The sequence below is a fragment of the Trachurus trachurus genome, assembly GCF_905171665.1.
Source record: "Trachurus trachurus genome assembly, chromosome: 7".
NCBI lineage: Eukaryota > Metazoa > Chordata > Actinopteri > Carangiformes > Carangidae > Trachurus > Trachurus trachurus.
This window is the reverse complement of record NC_139901.1, coordinates 235,791-254,993: the sequence shown is the minus strand read 5'-3', so window position 1 is coordinate 254,993 and position 19,203 is coordinate 235,791. Positions and strand designations below refer to the sequence as shown.

At 41.8% G+C, this 19,203-nt stretch overlaps 2 protein-coding genes across 3 annotated transcripts; both read left to right on the top strand.

Moving 5' to 3' along the window:
• The first annotated feature begins 1,142 nt into the window (after positions 1–1,142).
• Positions 1,143–7,957, top strand: eif2s2 (eukaryotic translation initiation factor 2, subunit 2 beta). The gene is made up of 9 exons (XM_083975746.1): positions 1,143–1,272; positions 2,622–2,802; positions 3,590–3,690; positions 3,865–3,994; positions 4,074–4,174; positions 4,997–5,145; positions 5,833–5,889; positions 5,982–6,067; positions 6,721–7,957. Exons 1-9 carry the CDS (start codon positions 1,258–1,260, stop codon positions 6,894–6,896), a joined length of 996 nt encoding a protein of 331 aa, XP_083831872.1. The 5' UTR covers positions 1,143–1,257; the 3' UTR covers positions 6,897–7,957.
• A 1,423-nt stretch (positions 7,958–9,380) lies between these two features.
• Positions 9,381–19,143, top strand: LOC310988503 (uncharacterized protein). 2 transcript variants are annotated; one of them, XM_083975139.1, is made up of 6 exons: positions 9,381–9,592; positions 9,987–10,120; positions 11,521–11,639; positions 11,751–11,953; positions 15,270–15,356; positions 17,722–19,143. In XM_083975139.1, exons 1-6 carry the CDS (start codon positions 9,486–9,488, stop codon positions 18,167–18,169), a joined length of 1,098 nt encoding a protein of 365 aa, XP_083831265.1. In that variant the 5' UTR covers positions 9,381–9,485; the 3' UTR covers positions 18,170–19,143. The 2 variants fall into 2 exon arrangements, with proteins under 2 accessions (XP_083831265.1, XP_083831264.1); XM_083975138.1 differs by having other exon boundaries at positions 9,987–10,147.
• The last annotated feature ends 60 nt before the right edge of the window (positions 19,144–19,203 follow it).

Sequence of the window (19,203 nt, the reverse complement as noted above, 5' to 3'; positions counted from 1 at the left end):
AAATCACAAGAAGACAATAAACAGATATCATTATGACAGTGGGTGTCAGCCTGTCTTGAACACTTCTCAACTGTCAGAAGTGATAGATCTACCTGCACTTTTTTCAGTGTATTTTTTGGTTTTTCATTCCTTTATAAGATGTGTAGTGCAGTTGAGAGGGCAGGAAATGGAGAGGCAGAGAGAGGGAGAATGACACACAGGAAAGGGAAGCCCGATGTGGGATTGGAGCCGGGGTCACCTGCAGAGAGGACTTTACCTCTACACATGGGGCGCCTGCTTAACCTCCTGCGCCACTTGGCACCCCCACTTCATTTTAATGGCCTTGATTTTCTGGCGAAGGGAAATTCAAACAAAGTACAATATACTTTCCCCAATACAATCAAATAGAAATGCCATTATCCAATTATTTTCTAAATCAGACATTAAGAAATTGAGAAGTAGCCTAAACATAGGCTACCTATCACTTATCCTGTAGCACAACAAAAGAAATTCACTTCAAAATTATAATATCTATCCATCCAATGAGCTGCCAAGAATGGCATTTGGTATTGATCTTGTCTTCTGTGAAACCTATGTAAACTATTGATCATCTGTTTTTCCATATGTTGGGAGGATTTGCAGGACTGGCTATCAACCAAAATCCAACCTACTCCCCTCACAAGCAACATTTTTGTGTTTGGTAGTAACATAAAGGACACCAAGTGTGATCTGATTTTGAACAACACGATTCTCCTGACATTTCTTCATCCACACATCCAAATGGAGGAAAACAAATCCCTTTTTTCTGTTTTTAAAAAGACTCATGGATAATCATCCCAGTGCTTTGAGATTGATAGAAAAATGCATGCCAAGTCTCTTCTCACAGCATACAGGGAAATGAAAATATTCGAGGACCCCCTATAAGATGTAGGGTGTGCAGAGGCATTCATTTGTTTTAATTATTTAGCTTTTATTTATTCATTTAGCCTATCATTTTTATTTATTTTTTCACTATTAAGTCATATATTTGTAGTTTTCTTGTTAAGAGGTGTTCATTGTTGTGGTAAATATGCCATAATATTTAGTAGGTTAAATTATTAATTTTCACAAAAAAAAAAAAAAAAAAAACTGTAACGTGCTGTCGCAGGGGTTTTACGTCGTCGGTTTTGCGCAAGCGTATAACGACCCTACCGCTGATGCAAGACATTTTCGGCGCAGAAGTGTGGAACTGACCGAAAGACAAAAAGGCAGATTTCAGACAGTTTTAAGGACGCAAACATGTCAGGAGACGAGGTGAGTTGTTGTGAAATAACTGGTGCCTCGTCCGTGTCGGTGTGTAGACTGGCTGGGTGCGTTTACTAGACTTATTAGATGAGCTTAGTGTTAAGGATGACTTTAGGCCGCGGCGCTGCTGCTCCCCTTCCTGTCCACGGCGGTCCTCACATGGCTATAGCCGAGCTGAGCTAACAACGGCCCGCTCGCAGCAAAAAGACAAGACCGTTCCCAACAGGCCACTGTGTCGCGGTCAGTCGCGTCGTGTAAATAATTATGTCCAGTGCTTCGTCAAAGCTCCGTCACAGTCTCTTGGTGATTCCGTTTGAAGCATTGACGCTAGCGAAGTAACGTTAACGTTAGCTTTAGCTTTAGCTGGCCCTCGACTAACCTGCGGCGCATACGGCTCATTCTCCACCGCTTTATTCTCAAGCAGGGTGAAACCATTGCACGGATAAACAAAGTCGACATTAGATATGGCGACACATTCTTTTCATTCAGCCACGTGTGACCTTAAAATCAGTTTAACGTGTTAAATGCGATGTGTGTAACAAATATACATAACGTTTAATGTTTTAAATGGATACGACGACCAACGAGCGAGTTTCGTGGAGCTACAACAGTAACACAATTTCCACAGATTCCAACAGTTAGCTGAGATATTAGCAGTTGGTCACTTAACTGCAGGAAGGACACTGTTACATCGATTCATGTCGTTCCGCCTATGTTTCCAATCCCAGGTAGACATTTGTCGATTGCTGGCTTTATCTGACGACCAGTCGGAGAACAATAAGACGTGTAACAGGAGAGCACAGTGGCCTGATTGTAACATTGATTTTGACATTTATGGAGAAACTGACAAACCAAGATAAACTCTACTGATTGATTAATGAGCTAATTAATAAAATGACTGCTTAAGCCTTAGACATAATCAGTTTTGGGTGTTTGGGGACAAAATATATCAAATTGCCTGGTATAGGAACAATAGTCCTGATGTTATAAGTTGACTTTTTTGAGAGTAACAATTCCTTACTCTGACAATAACTCCAACTAATAACAGCCGTAATAACACAACTTGATATAACATGATAATAAACTAGGATATCACTGTGATAATGAATTGAGGATACCTGATGTGGAAAAACAACAGAACAAATAGAGGTACCCTTTATCAGGTGACGGGTGGTGTTGTATACTTGATCACAATTTCCTGTTACTCTTAATAAGCACAGCAAGACATGCAGAAAATGACTTTCCTGGAGATATCAATATAAGTCAGAAGCAAAATGGGCAACTGTGCTGCTGTAACTTGGTCAGATATTCATTACGCCAGAAATCATAAAACAAAATTTCTCATGTGTCTCTTGCAGATGATTTTTGATCCTAATATGACCAAGAAGAAGAAGAAGAAGAAGAAGCCCTTCATGCTTGATGAGGAGGGAGGAGAGGGGGTCGGAGAAGAAGCTAAAGAGGTGGAGGCAAAGGAGGCAGAACCAGAAGCTGGAGATGACAAAGAGATGGATCTGGAGGAAGATGAAGGCAGGAAGAAAGGTGTGATTGGGGAGAAAAAGGTTCTCATTGAAGGCGAACATTTCGACATATTTTGGGGACATATGTGTTTTCTATTAGAAAAACAATGTTGAGCTGAACACTATAAAATTGGGCTACAAAAAGGGGAAATGATGTAAGTCGCTCACTGTGTCACACTTCAGAGGCACGATTAGCTTTAAAACTACACTGTTGCCCTGAGAAAAGGGGCTGCATTTGTCAAGCACATTTGATGGAGTCTCTGAAAAGGAACAAAGGATACACTGATATCCTTTGTTGCCTGACCTACACCAAGATTCATTGCATGTTGGTAATGAAAGCCAACAGCAGAGAGTGACTTAATGTAGTTAAGTTAACAGTATAACTAATACCTGAGTTTTGTTAAAGACAGTTATGTTGTCAAGACTGCTAGTTGACAGGAGTTAATGTTAGACACAGTTGATGGTGACCAGTGTAAATCATCCGTAGTCCAGACTGTCTCATTTCAGTTTGGTCTTCATGGTCTACAATGGCTACCGATGGCTACATCCCTGACACCATGTCCTCTGAGACGACATCCCTCCAAAGAGGCACAGCTAATGATTTAATGTTCACACGTATAATTAATATCCATACTTAAATTTGATCATCATATAATCATACACAGTCACTTACACACTGTTTTCTTTCACTCATTTTTAATATTGTGTCACAGAAATAGGCTGTGGCAAATATATATTTTTTAGGGCTATTACTTTACTAGCAGTTTGTGAAAGGTGGAGATAATCTGGGTTTGTTTAACCCTTTCTAGAGCCATCTGATGATTTGAATGACCTGAACTTCTTCAACCAGAAGAAAAAGAAGAAGAAACCCAAGAAAGTATTTGATAATGATGTTGAGGAGGGATTGAAGGTCAGTGATTTTCTTCCTTCTACTCTTGCCACTTGTAGTCAGAGTACATCTTTCTTATTTGGCATTAACACATTGAATCTTCTTCCATTTTTACTACTGCTTTCTCATTGCTCTCCTTTCTTGGTTGTTGCCCATCATCTCACTAAATGTCTTTTTTTAATTGGCTCAAATCAGGAGCTAAAAATTGAAGGAGAGCAGGTGGAGGCACTGGAGGAGGACAACCTGGACTTGATGCTTCCCACCAAAAAGAAAAAATCAAAGAAAGTAGATTTTGATGAGGGAGAGGCATTTGAGAAGGATGATGGTGAGAATAAGTTGCCTCCTCTTTTAATCGACTAAAGAAAGATGTGTGTGAGATTTATAGTTTTGTGATGCATTTCCAGCTCTGGAGGATGATGAGGGGAAGAACAATGATGGGATCTCATTCAGCTCTTCCACAGGACCAGCCTGGGCTGGCTCAGAAAGAGACTACACTTATGATGAGGTAGGGTCCATCTGTTGTTTTAATTCTAAACATAATTTCTGTCCTGTAAAAGAAAGCAGATGTTCATTAATGTGCACTGTCCTCAGCAATTAAACAATAAATTAAAATGAACCATAGTGGGGTTTTAAAGATCCTATAGAATAATGAGAGGTTGGAGCAGGAAAAAGCCTAGAGCCAGGCTAGTTTATTTGTATAGCCAATTTTTACAAACAGTTTGTCTGCAAGGGCTTTACACAGGATCATAACAACATCCTCTGCCCTCGGACCCTCACATCCACTGAGGGAAAACTCCCAGGAAAACCCTAAACAGGGAAAAAAACAGGAGAAACTTCATGGTGAGCAACAGGAGGGATCCCTCAACCAGGACAGACAGGCGTGAAGTAAATATACAGGAAATAATAAGGACGATAAGGAACCATGAGGTCTTTCAGATGGGATGGAACTTTATCATTAAGAGTCTCATAAGTCAGTAGAACTTTGAAATCTACCTACTTGGGGGTATCTACCTTAATTGGCCAGTACCCCACAAACAAATTGACGTTGTAAATGAACAATCTTACATTTTATTTTAACTGATCATCAATCTGCTCTTTAAAGGCAGATTATAAATCCCTTTGTTACTTAGGAAACTTCATTTATTAACTATAAATATGGCAAGGATTTTGGTTCTGTTTGTGTCTATGTATAGTTAAACAATACTGACGCGTGCTCCAAGTCTAAAATGAAAGTACCGGTATCTGACATCTTATTCTTCTCCTGATGCACATGCGGCCTGTATCATAGAGTAGAGTTGATATTTTACCTTTGTGGCATCCATGTCAGCTTCTGAACCGAGTCTTCAACATCATGAGGGAGAAGAACCCAGACATGGTAGCCGGAGAGAAGAGGAAGTTTGTGATGAAGCCTCCTCAGGTCGTCCGAGTGGGAACCAAGAAAACCTCCTTTGTCAACTTCACTGACATCTGCAAACTGTGAGCATCACACCTTCCATCCCAGAGTGTTCCAGTCAATTTCATTAAGGGTTGGGTCAGGCAACTCTCAGCACAGATTTACTGGAACTTGTGGCGATCTGGTACTTAAAGATGTACAGAAAAGAAAATTGAATTTGAGCCCACTGTGGGTCTTAACATAGTGTAATAACTATCAGACGATGGAGCCTAAACTTTGTGCAAAATTCTATTTTTGAGTAAATCCGGGATGAAAGTGGGGTAGTTTTTTTTCACATTGGATAATGCAGGCACACGAATTATGCGTCACGTTGCTCACAATTCATCAGCCACTGGTATTGGATCCGTCAATCAAACGTCTGAGACGACACACACACCGAGCTCGGTCTCGCCCCAAACATTGAATATCCCGCCCGCTCGTTAACGACCAAGTTTTCCTTACTCGGGTAAACTCGTGCAGCAACTCGTAGAAGGAGGCGCGATAAACAGGACAAACTGACATTTCTGAACACCTTTAAACAACATTCCTTTTGGCACATGTCATTGTTTTGTAAAACAGAACAGAGCGGTGAGGTTTTACGACAGTGAAAACATGCACTCCAAAACTGTAGGGGGAGCTGCGTAGAGGAAAAAAGCAACTGACTTGCATAGTTCCCCTTTAATACTTCATTCCCAGTTCTACAGACTGACCTCTCATGTTCTTCATCACAGGTTGCATCGTCAACCCAAACATCTCCTTGCTTTCCTGTTGGCTGAGCTGGGTACAAGGTACTTCTTTTAATTTACTGTGGACAGCTCTTATTGTATACAAATGAAAGATCTGTGTGAAAGTTTGATTTTTCTCTTCTTTCTATTTACAGTGGTTCTATAGATGGAAATAACCAGCTTGTGATCAAAGGCAGATTTCAGCAGAAACAGATAGAAAATGTGTTGAGAAGATATATCAGTAAGTGGAAATGTAACCATTATAAGTTTTGTTTTGCACCATACAAACTGTGTCTGATTTCCATTAAAGCAGAAGTAAGCGGAATGTTAGTGTTAATATAAGTCTTAAATAGTTGTATCTTCCGACAGCAATCACTTCTATAGAGTGTTTGGTCTGAAACACGGGTCTGTCAGTCACTCTGCTCTGCTGTAAGCCGAGCCAACAGAGCTTTTGTTGCTGACAGGAAGGTAGCCAAAACCACCGGATCGCTTACTTCTGCTTTAAGATCCAGGAATTATTTCTTAGCATTTATATCGATACTTAAATGCAATATCAGATATGATTATTTTCATTTGGTGGAATTAATCTTGTCCAAAATAATAAAATCTACAATTAGAACATTAGTGACAATGTTGTTTATTACTTATCAAAATGCATTTAAATGCGAAAGTTCTAAAATGAAACTAATATAAAGTTCAGTAAATGCCTACTTAGAATTTATTCCATTTCTCATCAATGTTGACTGCAGTGTAACACATAAAAGTTTGTTTACAGGTCTTGGTTAGAACTACTGCCTTTGTGTAGCTTTGTACTTTATTTCTAAGAATCTATGTAAGTAATATACCGTGGACTCTTCCATAATGCAGTGCTAATAACTGTCTTCTCGCCTGCAGAGGAGTATGTGACGTGTCACACCTGCCGTTCTCCAGAGACCATTCTGCAGAAAGACACTCGCCTTTATTTCCTGCAGTGTGAGACGTGCCACTCCCGCTGCTCTGTTGCCAGCATCAAGACTGGCTTCCAGGCTGTGACAGGCAAGAGGGCACAGCTCCGTGCTAAAGCTAACTAAAGGCCACCGATACCGGGCTCCCCCTCCTCTCTTGGCCTCCCCTTTCTCCTCAGAGGGGTTGAAGCTGGGGTTGGATGCCCCCCTGATTTGCTAAAAGGACTCTGAATCAAACTGGAGGAGGGTTTGGCTGTTAAGTTGTCACAGCCTGACCAGGCAAAGGAGTAAGAGAGTAATGAAAGCTGACAGATGAGGTTCAGGCACTGTAAGCACATGATGTGCGCCGTGCACACTGTTGGATGCATTTGATTTGTTGTCATGCTGATGATTTCTGCACCTCCTAGGTTTTTTTTTCTCCATTTGCTGTGATTCTTGGTTCCTGCAAAAAAAAAATCTCCCACTTAACATACCTGACATGAATATTTATTTGGATAAGAAATCCATTTCTCCATGCAACCAGATAAATTGTAGTTCAGAGCACAGTTTAATTCTAACTGTGTGGATCAGGGTAGAATTATACACTTTACTATGAATATTCCTGGTCTGGCTCCAAATCACACAACTGCCAGCCAGAATTTTTTTTGCCCAAGCTCATCGAAGATGAAAATCACCCAACTGTAGTACCTACAGAAATATATGTCACTGTTCCGTACATGGCTGTCACATGCTCATTGCACAGACCTCTTTTTGATGGTTTGATAGCATAACATGACCACTAAGTCACACTAATAGGGCTTGATAATGGGGAAAGTGCGGCCTCGCCAACAAATTTAGTTTCTGAGTGTGTGTGCGAGACAGAAACAGAAATTAAGAAGTTGAGCTTTTGTTGAGTGTTATTGGGACACTTGTGAGCAGTTGTGTAGTTTGATTTCTCCAAAAGTTTAAATCTACACAATTGCTTCAGAGCACTATCACTTCGGTCTCCTGTTGCAGCTCATTATTTTCAAATGAGATTCAAGAACTTCAACACAAGCTAGCGAGGATATGAAGAGTTTCAGTCCAATGATGGTGCATACATGATATTGGTTCTGTTGTGGCTTGAAAAGAAAGTGGATAACAACGTCTGGCTGGAATCATTTTAAAACCTGGTTTTTACAAAAATAAACTATTCTTCTCTCTCTCCATCACTGCTGTCTGTACTTGTTTGTTTGGTTTTGCACAAGAATTACTGGGTCTAGTCCAATTTAGAAATGTGAGTCCTGTATATTTTTTTTTCAAAAATGAATTGGTGATGACAATTAACTATATAAATGGCTCTTTCAGGGCCGTTGGTTAGTTACCCAGCAGCATGTTTATTTTGCACCCGATGGCTGTTTGCAGCAGTATGGTGGTCCTGCTACTTTTGGTAGGACAAGGAAATGTTACTTTTAAAAAATGCATTAAGTTACATTTGGCTCATGAAGAACCTTTCAGGTTTAGATATTGTCATCTACCAGAGTGTAATTTATTTTATGTAAAAGGAAAATCACAGTTTTTACTTTATCTCACTGTTGTATTTGTTGGATTCCCAACTGGGCAACTAAACCCCAAGATTTACTCTTGCTATATCATTTAGGCCACATAATTTGATTACGTACTCATAAATTTGTTTGAAATTTGCACTGATGAAACTGAATGTTATTAGACATCCTCCACCTTAAGGTTTTGTTTTAGTTTATATTTGTCACAAATATACACAAATTGTGTTCGTTTTATAAAACTTGACACTGAAAACTGGCTATTAAGGGCATAACCATAATCATTTTCATAACTGATAGGACAGATTTGAGAGTATTGTGGGTAGGCCTACAGTTAATGTGTTTTTTTGTCATCGGTTTATATTATGTTTTTCAGTTAAGTGTTTTGGGCAGTATCAAGTCAACAAGTCAGTTATGAAGGCCCTGACTGAGGCTCTGAACAGAACAGAACTTGCTCAGTAGAGATCAGTTCAGCATTAGACAGAAACAGCTCTTTAAGAACTAGCGGCTGTTCAGGCACGGATCTTAATAGTCTGTATTGGTGCAGTAATGACCTTCCCTGTGTGTGCCCTTCAAGTAGAAACTGGAAAATGTAGTTGTGCATTATGTGCAATAACTAGTTATTGGTTAACTATTGGATAATTGTCAAAGCCACCTCACATAAAAATGGGGGAAAGGCTCAGAGCAACAAATACGAGCTTTGGATGAATGGCAGAAAATGAGGAGTAACAGCGAGAATTTAGCCTAACTGTCCATCCATGCTACACCGATGGCTCGAAGACGTTTCACCTCATCCAAGAGGCTTCATCAGTTCATGACATGCTCGCATCTGACCAGGCTGGGACTGGTCCAACCATAGCATGTTACGAAAGGAAAATGTTAGTTAGTACCGGTATGTAAGCAATTGACAAGGTTTAGTTATTAATATTTTTTTTCTCTCCCTTTTCCTTTCCTGCTAATTGAATGTAGTAGCCTACCCCAGTCCGGAGTGGCGGCAATGCACCTGTAAGCTGGACGCCAGCCGCCAATCAAATCCAATGGAAGAAGAAGAGTCGGCTGGCGCAGGCGCAGGCGCAGGCAGTGCTTTAGAGGCGGAGCTTCATTTGTTACTGCGGCAGCGGAGCGGTCTGCTGAGTGGACGCGTGCAGCCTGGAACATTCCTTTACATTAATTTCTTTACCGACGGTCGAAAATCATGCCGCGGGTTTATATCGGACGGCTGAGCTACCATGTCCGCGAGAAAGACATCCAGCGGTTTTTCAGCAGTTACGGGAAACTCATGGAAATCGATTTAAAAAATGGGTGAGTTGTCGGTTGATGGCTAACGGTTTAGCACTAACGTTAGTGTTCGACTCATGTAAACGACGGCAGTGCCCATACTAGAACGTTTCACGCTCTTAGGCAAATTTACATAACTTTACATCTGCTGTCGCTTCATCTCGTTAAGTTGATGTAAGTCAACTTTGCTAGAAGGTTACAACTGCAAATTAAAGTTGTATTTTGATGTTTCCCGTGTGAAAAATATCGCATGGCCAACATGGCGTCTTTATGTTTGTTAAGCGGGGAGCTAGCGGGCCCAGCTAACCCCCTCTGCAAGCTTCTAAGGGCGTATTAACAGCGTGTTGACGGGATATGTCCTTTTTTCTTTTCTTTTTTTTAAACTTATCTATATTCAAACTTTATTTTCGTTCTTTAGGTATGGATTCGTGGAGTTCGAAGATAATCGGGATGCCGATGACGCTGTATATGAGCTGAACGGGAAAGAACTGTGCGGGGAGCGGGTTATCGTCGAACATGCCCGGGGTCCGCGGCGTGACCGAGATGGCTACGGTGGGGGTTATGGGGGTGGTGGGCGCAGTAAGTGCAGTCTATTACAAGATGCCCTCTCGTCCCCTCCCCCTTGGGGTGAGGTGTCGATGCGGACTGCACAAACAGCTGTTTTCTAGCTTCTGTTTTATTTATTATTTGACCTATAAGCTGACTTTTTTGCCAGGCACTCTGTAGCGTTCTATTGCCCAGCATATCTTGAACCCAGTGTTAAGATGTTTTGTAAACATATATTTATTATATCTCAGATTGCATGCAAACATTTTTATAGTTTGTAAGTGTTCCCTCTGAATTTTGTTCATTATTGGGAATGAACAAAAAAACAAAAACAATTTAGTGCCCTCAAGCAGTCTAGGCTTTATCATATTGTGAGCCATAATTTCAAAGGTGTGAATTTCCAAATTTGTTGTTTGCACCACAGAAGATAATTGCAAATAATCATAATCACCTCAAACTTAGCTAGTGTAGTATTGGCTTAATCATTATGATTAGATTATCGTTTTCTTGTGAAATGTGTATTTTTAACTTTGGTATATATATTTTTATATTCAACATTAACAAAAGTCCTTGATGTTTCAATTTGAAAGAGTCCAGTTGCGGGCTGAGGCTGAGAGTCCATTGAGGCTAAAGATGACTGGCTAAGATGACTGCCTGTCCCGTTTGGCCTTGGCTTTCACCTTACAATGTGTGTGTGACCTTTGCCCCCCCCCTTGATCCTTGGCTGACCTAACCGGAAGCCATGATGACAGCAGCCTTTTGCCAATAGACCAGGGGCGATGGTGAGGATTGCCATTGGTTTCTATGTTGACAGCAAACATAAGTGGATCGGCTCTAGTAAAGAACTTACGATCAAAAGAAATCTAAGTGGAGAAACTGGTAAACAACAAACTTTCAGACTGACATTCAATCCAAAAAAAAAATGTGTTTCTCTACACTGTTCTTTCTCAATTTGATTGAACAGTGTCCTTGACCGCAACCTATGAGAATGCCTCCTTTCCATGTGTTACAGGGCTCAGGGGTCTTGAAAGAACATCACTGTCAATTTGTTTATACAGCTAAAGCATCAAACTCTGATGTACGCAAGTAAGACGGGCATTGTATTGCCGAAAACAGATGCAGTGGTGTTCTTTGCAGCAGAGATCAACTTCATAATGCTGAACATTACAGACTGTACAGATCCCATACAGTGGCTTACTTATCTGAAGCTTTGTGTTTGAAAATGGGATCACAGGGAGTCCTTGCATTATTGAGTTGAAATTGTACCTCCTTGGGCTTTTATCTGGCATGTCACTGCCTTGTGTTTATTTAATAACCAAGGTCAGTAGTTTTTTTTTTTTTTTTTTTTGTCTTGGCCACTTTAGAAGTTTCTAATTTCTTTTTTTTCATGTGCTGTTGTTTTAAAGGTAGTGGTTACAGTAGCCGAAGTCGCTCTGGCAGAGATAAGTATGGACCCCCAGTCCGTACTGAGTACCGTCTTACTGTGGAGAACCTGTCCAGCCGCTGTAGTTGGCAGGACCTGAAGGTACATGTTTCAATAAAGCCATTGTTTTTCCTTTGTTTTGTAAACTGTGGTCAATGCCATTAAGATGGTTACATTTATTGTATGTCCCTTCATATTTTCTGTGTTCACTAGGACTTCATGCGTCAGGCAGGTGAAGTGACCTATGCAGATGCCCACAAGGAACGCACCAATGAGGGAGTGATTGAGTTCCGTAGTCACTCGGACATGAAAAGGGCGCTGGACAAGCTGGACGGTACCGACATCAATGGCCGGAAGATTCGTCTGGTGGAGGACCGGCCTCGCAGACGAAGATCCTACTCTGGCAGCCGCTCCAGGTTCGAACACTGCACCACTTTAACCTTTAGACTTGTTAAAGGGATAGTTCACCATTTTGGCAAATTTGTCCATTGCCATATTCCTTATAGTCATAGCAGTTGGTTAATTACCTTTAATTGCTGATGCATCACCACGCTATGAAATAACGTACAACAGGTAACATTACGACACATGAAGCAAATACCGTAAAATTCGGTGTATAAGTCGCACTTTTCCCCCCTTTTTTTTTTCATCTAAAAAGTTGGGTGCGACCTATAGGACGAATCGCCTTGTTGTTTACAACTACTTCCGGGTAGAAAACCAGCATTCGAACAATAGTGACGGACGAGAGTTTCGCTATATATATATCTACTTTTTCATGTCACTATATCGCCGTTTAGACTAATCTGATGTTTGTAAAGTTTATAAAACCAATGATTGGACAAACATTACTATTTACGTGTGCACATTTTTGTAATTAGTCATGGTTATCATAGATTAGCCGGGCTAACGGTTAGCTACCTGTTTAACTTTAATATCTCAGTGACTCAATAAACGCTCCATAAAAAAATATTTTCTCCAGCGGATATCTGAGTTCCAACATGACTGAGCTAACTGGAGTAGTTTCATGTCGTGTCCCACAACGGGAGGGTTTTAACAGCTGACATCCTGGTGTTAGCTTAGCTACTGCCGTTAGCTTAGTTACCGCCGTTAGCTTAGCTACCGTTAGCTGTCCCTGTCAGCTGCAGCCACTGATGCTTTCTAGACACCGTGATTCCCCCAAACTGAATAAATACCACACATAGCAACACAAAACACACACACAGAAATAGTAATGTTTCTTCAATCATTTCAGATTTGTCTAAACAGTGATAGGGCGTGAAAAATATAATATATATAGCTAAACTCTCGTTCGATACTATTGATCTCATTCAAATTACGTGCTGGTTTTCTACCCGGAAGTAGAATGTAAACAAGGAGATTCGGTCTATAGACCAAGATAAATTTCAACCCCGTTCACACTGCGTTTCCAGCGATCAGATTGCAATCAGATGGCGCTTGACCACATGAAAGTACAATGATCCGATCGGCCAAACCACCTCCGGACGTTGTCATGGACGTGTTGTGACCGGTGTAAACTGTGATGTGTCCTGTATCTGCATATGACTACGTGCCACGGGTGTTTGTTTTTTTTCTGGTTAATTCAGGGCTCCAGAGTGCGGCCTATTAGGTTGCATATGCGACCTAATTTCTTAACTCTTTCGCGACCATTGACGAGTTAACTCGTCACAGCCTGCCGAACGTTCACGACCACTGACGAGCAAACTCGTCAAAACCGTTTTTTTTACAGATTAGGATAATAGACACTCTGAGGTACCCTGTGTGTGAATATGGTAGTCCTCTGATATGTAAAACTGTTTTAAACTAAAATCAAAACATAATGTTTTTTATAAACTGTGTGATCTTGGTTTTATTTGAGTAATCGTTCTCCTTGAATGCTGCTGTGGGGACAGCGTGCAGCGCTGTGCGGCTGTCGGCTACAGTGTTGCAACTTTCTCGCTGAATCTGGCGGCTTTCCAAACCCTCTTTTGACAAAAGCGACCAACGACAAATCTGGCGAGTTTTTCCGGTGTTGTTTACAAACGTTTCTGGTTTGAAGACTCGGATCTGAAAGCCCGTTATCACAGCTGTTTTCACGGTGCAGCGGAGCGGGCGCTCTGCAGCGGGGGCTGCGACCGGGTTTTTTTTTCTTTCTAAATGAAATCATGAACATGTCCGGCGGTGTTCATTGTTTTTAATGGGACCGCTGACCGGCACGGCCCGACTTCATTCTCGGTACTGGCCCATTGAGAAGTTAGGCTAAATGTAGGAGCCCATTGATCCATGGTCATCTACTGTAGGAGCTCAGAGGAACAGACAAGACGCGTACTGCTTCAGAGCAGTTACAGTAAAGAGAGAGAGAGAGAACGAGTATTGAATATTTTCCCGAATATCGATATTGAGTTGAAAATGTTAGTATCGTGACAACCTCAGTGCCAGCTACTGTCCATCTGACAGTCTCTGGACAACTGCAGTGTCAGAAGGTCAGAATAGAGAAGTTGGTGCCACAGGAGCTAAAAGATGATGGAGAAGGGACGGATTTGGAACACAGAGACATGCACAGAGAATGTGAAGCCAATCCCTGGCCATTATTTACTGATTTACTGATCCGTTACAGTTCTAAGATTTTCTATTAAAATAAAGTCAATAATGACATTTTTTGTGTTCTCTTTTTATTTGGAAAAGTATTGAAAAACATGTTGGTACCGGTACCAAAATGTTGGTATCGTGACAACACTAGTGGTACCGTTGCCTCCATTGTGTTCGCTGAGCAGCTTGCGTCTCTTCCCCATGGATTTCAATACAACATGCACCGACGATTACATAGGACTGGGTGATAAATCGATTTTATTGATTAATTCGAATTTGTACTTCACATCGATTTGTTTTAATGAAAATTGAATTTCTCTTCAACATCCACCACCAACGCTCCCTGCTGGGCTCTCGTAGTTCAGAGTGCGTGCGCTAGAGATGCGCGGATAGGCAATTATTTAATTCGCAACCGCATCACAAATGTCGTCCTCCATCCGCCCGTTGTTGTATATCTAATATGGACGATGCAAGGCATGTATATATTTTTCCTAATTGGTTCAACCGCCACCCGCCCGAATCTAATTAAAATATATTTTTTTCGTCATGTCATCCGCCCGACCCGCGGTTTATCCGCAGACTCTGCGGACGTGCCCGCAAACCACATCTGTAGCGCGCGCCCCCCGTGAAACCTCTCCCACCTCTCCCGTGTTGTTGCTCCCTATGAAAGGAACAAGATGCAGGCCAAGCACTGCCACCACCTGCACCAGCTACTGGTAATGACCGCTAATGACGGCGGCGCCAGTTTTCTAATTGGTGCATGGTGGCGGCGCGGAGCAAAGCTCCAGAGCTGGAGGCAGGCTGGTTGCGCCGGGCGGCCCAGCACAGAGCGCTGCAGTGGTGGTGCTGATAAGCAGAGTATGTTGAACAGGTAATCTTTGGTTTTATTGTAGAAGTTGTGACTGATTCCGACATTTTACTCCTCATTCAAAGCTGTGTTTGGTTTGTGCTGGCAGGCTTGTTGCTCTGCTGAAGGGGGTGTGTCGTTAGGAGGCTTCCCACATGTCTATGGGGATCATGGCAATGGGCAAATTTGCCAAAATGTTGAACTCTCCCTTTAAAGGTTAAACCACTGAATGTAAACCGACAACACAGGAATTGGGCAAGAATTGGCTATATTTTCAAAGTTTGTGCTGTAATCTTCAGATCTCGCAGTCACCGCCGCTCCCGCAGCAGGAGCCGCAGAAGCCACAGGAGCAGGAGCTCCCGAAGTCGCTCCAGATCCCACTCCAGGTGAGTGTGCATAATTCATTGGATTTCACAATAAAATGCAGATTGGAGATTTAGTTAATATATATAGTAGGAAGGTTAAGCCCAAAAATAGGCCTTTGTCTTCAAGTCATGATGCAATTCCATTTAGAATGTCCACTATAAACTCAGGCAGTTCCCCTAATGCCTTCAGCTCCTGGATGTTATCTACAGCTTCTGAGACAACATGGAGCTGCTTTTGTGACAGGAAATTGGGTTTTATTAATGTAAAAACATTAATTTCAACGATACTGATTTGTTGAACATCAGTCGGAGTTCAACAAATATAGCCTACAAGTAGTTAAATAATAAGATGTAATTCATATCACAGTGGTTGCACAAGACCAATTGGCGGGCCACCAGGTCTTGGAGGCGCTCTACACTAACATTTGTTAACTCTTTCGCGACCACACTAATTGCTCATCACATCTCCCTCCAGACCGCATGTTTTTTGGCTATTTGTATACCTTTTCTCACATGGAAGCTAACTCTGTACATCACCTAGAAACAAACGGTTCACGTGGTTGAAGAGTGACTTTCCAACGTGCTCCTCGAAAAACGGCGAGTTTTTCCGCCGTTTCGTTCGTGAGTACGAAGGAGAAGGAGAAGAAGAGAGCTCGGTTTCTCCGAAAACAGAGCTCCCGCTCTAGTTTCAGAGAAAAATGCATTTTTGTGTCAAGTGGCAACCGGCTCATTTTACCGCTACTCTGCAGTGTGGCATGTCTCCCAAATCATTTCTACGGCGGCGTGGAGTGTAGCGGTGCAGGTCTCTGGCTGCAGCGGAGCAGCTCTGTGACACTCCTGTGTGACTGGCCGCCGGTGAGTGCTTCGGGGCGGGGGCGGCGGCTCACAACACCCGCTGCACAGCCCCACTCCGCTGCACGGTGAAAACAGCTGTGATAACGTGCTTTCAGGTCTGAATCTCCAAACCAGAAACGTTTGTAACAGCACCGGAAAAAGTCACTAGATTTGTCGCTAGTCGCTTTTGACAAAAAAAAAAGTCTCCAAGAGGGTTTGGAAAGTCGCCAGATTTAGCGAGAAAGTCGCCAAGTTGGCAACACACTGTAGCCGACAGCCGTACAGCACGCTACACTTTGTCCCCAGAGCAGCATTCAAGGAGACCGATTACTATTAAACCAAGATCACACAGTTTATAAAAACCATTATGTTTTGATTGTAGTTTAAAACAGTTTTTACATATCAGAGGACTACCATATTCACACACAGGCTACCTGAGAGTGTCTATTATCATAATCTGTAAAAAAAAAAAAAAAAAACGGTTTTGACGAGTTAAAGCAGAAGTAAGCGGAATGTTTGTGTTATAAGTCTTAAATAGTTGTATCTTCCAACAGCAATCACTTCTATAGAGTGTTTGGTCTGAAACACGGGTCTGTCAGTCACTCTGCTCTGCTCTGAGCCGAGGAGAAAACTTTCCTTGTATCCTACAACCTTTATCCAATGAGGAGAGAGAACGGCATAAAGGGGCGGTCCTCTCTGTGTGTGCAGCCAAGGGATGCGCGTGAATGTGGTGACGTAGGGACGAGGGCGGGGACTGCTAACTCCATCTGCTTACAGGAAGTTAGACAAAACCACCGGATCGCTTACTTCTGCTTTAACTCGTCAAAGGTCCTGAATGTTCGGCACGCTGTGACGAGTTTACTCGGCAATGGTCGCGAAAGAGTTAATAAGCAAAGTTCAGCTTTTTATACTGAGGAAAGTTTAGGTTCGCTGCTCCCACATAAAGCATATGATTAGGACTGCCTTCTTTCACCTGCGCAGTATAGCTGGCTAAGATCCTCCTGTCAGAGTAATGCTGAGAAACTGGTAAGCTTCATTATTTTGGTAGAGGTGTCTTGGAACCTATTTTATTGGATTCCTTGACTCCAAAAATATACAGTTTGACACCATATTAGTTATTTTAGCTACTCAAGTATGGTCGGTGGCCATTTTTAAAAAAACTTGTTTATTTTGGATATACAAAGTGTGATCTCACTTGTGTCTTAGGATAGATTTATTTGTAGGACCCTAAGGTACTTCCATGCCAAAGGGGAGCTTTGCATCATGACTTGAAGTCAAAAGGAAAACCAAGAAATCCCATGAGCCTCCGTAGCGTAGCTCTGAGCAGCTCACGGCTGCGTGCCACCGTTCTAAAAACAGTTTGCACCGACAAATAAAGATAAACCTACTGCTATGACTATGGTGTTTATGGCAATGGGCCAATTTGCCAAAATGTTGAACTATCCCTTTAACCTCCCTATATTCTATACTATATACTGGCATTCACTTCTAAGAGTGCTGGAAGCTGTAAATTCTTGTGGCTGTAATTGATTTAACATTTTATTCCCTACAGATCTCGTTCCCATAGCAACAAGCAACGTCATCATTCCCGCTCCAGATCTGGAAGGAAGTCTCGTTCCAAGTCGGGAGAAAGAAAATCTCATTCTCGCAATCACAGGTCACGCTCTCGGTCCCGTAAATCCAAATCTCGTTCAGGCTCCCACAAGTCCAGATCACGTTCTGCAGACCGAAAATCCAAGTCACGTTCAAAGAGCTGCTCTAAGGTAAAGTCGGAGCGGGATTCTCGCAGTCGGTCCAAGGAGATGTCTCGTGACAAGAAGTCCCACAGTCGCTCTGTTTCCCCAGTAGAGAATGGGAAGGAGGAGCGTCCTGCCAAGTCTCCTTCCCACTCTCCATGTGAGGATAACTGCCGATCAAAGTCGAGGGAGAAACATTCAGCTTCTCCTTCAAAGTCCCGCTCAAGATCTGGCTCACGATCTAGATCAGCATCTCAGGAATAGTGGAAAAGCAGAAGGATGTTTCTCTCTTTGTTCAGTTTGAGCCCTATGCTGTACATAATGAGCATAATGAGTGTAATACTGGCTTACGCTGCCTGATTTGTCTACTTTTCTCCTTCATGTGTGCATTTGTCTTTGACATGTTTTAGATGCAGTTGTATTTGAAGATGCACCACAGTGGCAGGGCTATTTTTTTTATTTTTTTTTTATCACAGTCACCAAATCTGCTCAAAGAGCCAACTTGTTATTCTGATCTATTAAAATGAGAAGCTGTAGCTTGGTGTAAACTGTCTTTTTTTTAAGATTTTAAGCACCTCAGTTTGCAGATGTTCGGTTGATTAAATTTACCACCACAGATGTCAGTATCATCCATCAGTCATTGTTTCATACAGCTGTTTCTAGTCATTCAAACTGTATGGTTGTGGGAGAAAAGTAGTGTATGGCTGCAGTATTAGAGCGTTTTTCCTTCTTTTTTTGTTGCCCTGCAGTCTCAATACTTGCTTTTCAAGGAGTCATCAATCTTGGTGTTGTCTAGCAGACCAATGAAATGCACAGGATGCATGAAGTTGCACTGCAGGACTACATATTTACAAGAAAATAAGGGTTTGTATTTCATATTTGAACAACTTGCGTTATAGGTGGACTACCATAATCCCTTTTAACCCCTTGTACATAGACCTTATGATCAGCATTTGAAACTGATTTATTGCTGTTTTTGTACAACATTGAGCAGGTTGTCTGTGTAAGACCCCTTTCCCTCTTGGCTAAATTTAGTTTGGCTATACCTCCAAGGCCTCAAATGTAATGTTTGTTTTGTTTTTTGTTGAAAACCAGCAGCCTTGAGACTTCAGTTTGTTTGACTTAAGGGTTTTGTCAAGCAATTGCTTATTTAAAGTATAAGGCTAGTATTGGCGTTTTTACTCCCACTCTTCATCTAGTGGAACAGATGTGTATGTTAACTCCATGCCAATGGGATCTTACAGAAAATGTATTTTTAATTTTATGTTCAATTAAAGAAATTAATAAAAAAAAATAAG

What these genes read in the sequence shown, in the direction of transcription:
- eif2s2 (XM_083975746.1), top strand. An exon ending in ATGTTGAGGAGGGATTGAAG is followed by an intron (nt 3,691 to 3,864) that starts GTCAGTGATTTT and finishes GGCTCAAATCAG; the next exon opens with GAGCTAAAAATTGAAGGAGA. An exon ending in TGTGTTGAGAAGATATATCA is followed by an intron (nt 6,068 to 6,720) that starts GTAAGTGGAAAT and finishes TCTCGCCTGCAG; the next exon opens with AGGAGTATGTGACGTGTCAC.
- LOC310988503 (XM_083975138.1), top strand. Translation starts at nt 9,486, where the DNA reads ATGCCGCGGGTTTATATCGGACGGCTGAGCTACCATGTCCGCGAGAAA. An exon ending in GAAATCGATTTAAAAAATGG is followed by an intron (nt 9,593 to 9,986) that starts GTGAGTTGTCGG and finishes TTCGTTCTTTAG; the next exon opens with GTATGGATTCGTGGAGTTCG. An exon ending in TACTCTGGCAGCCGCTCCAG is followed by an intron (nt 11,954 to 15,269) that starts GTTCGAACACTG and finishes TGTAATCTTCAG; the next exon opens with ATCTCGCAGTCACCGCCGCT.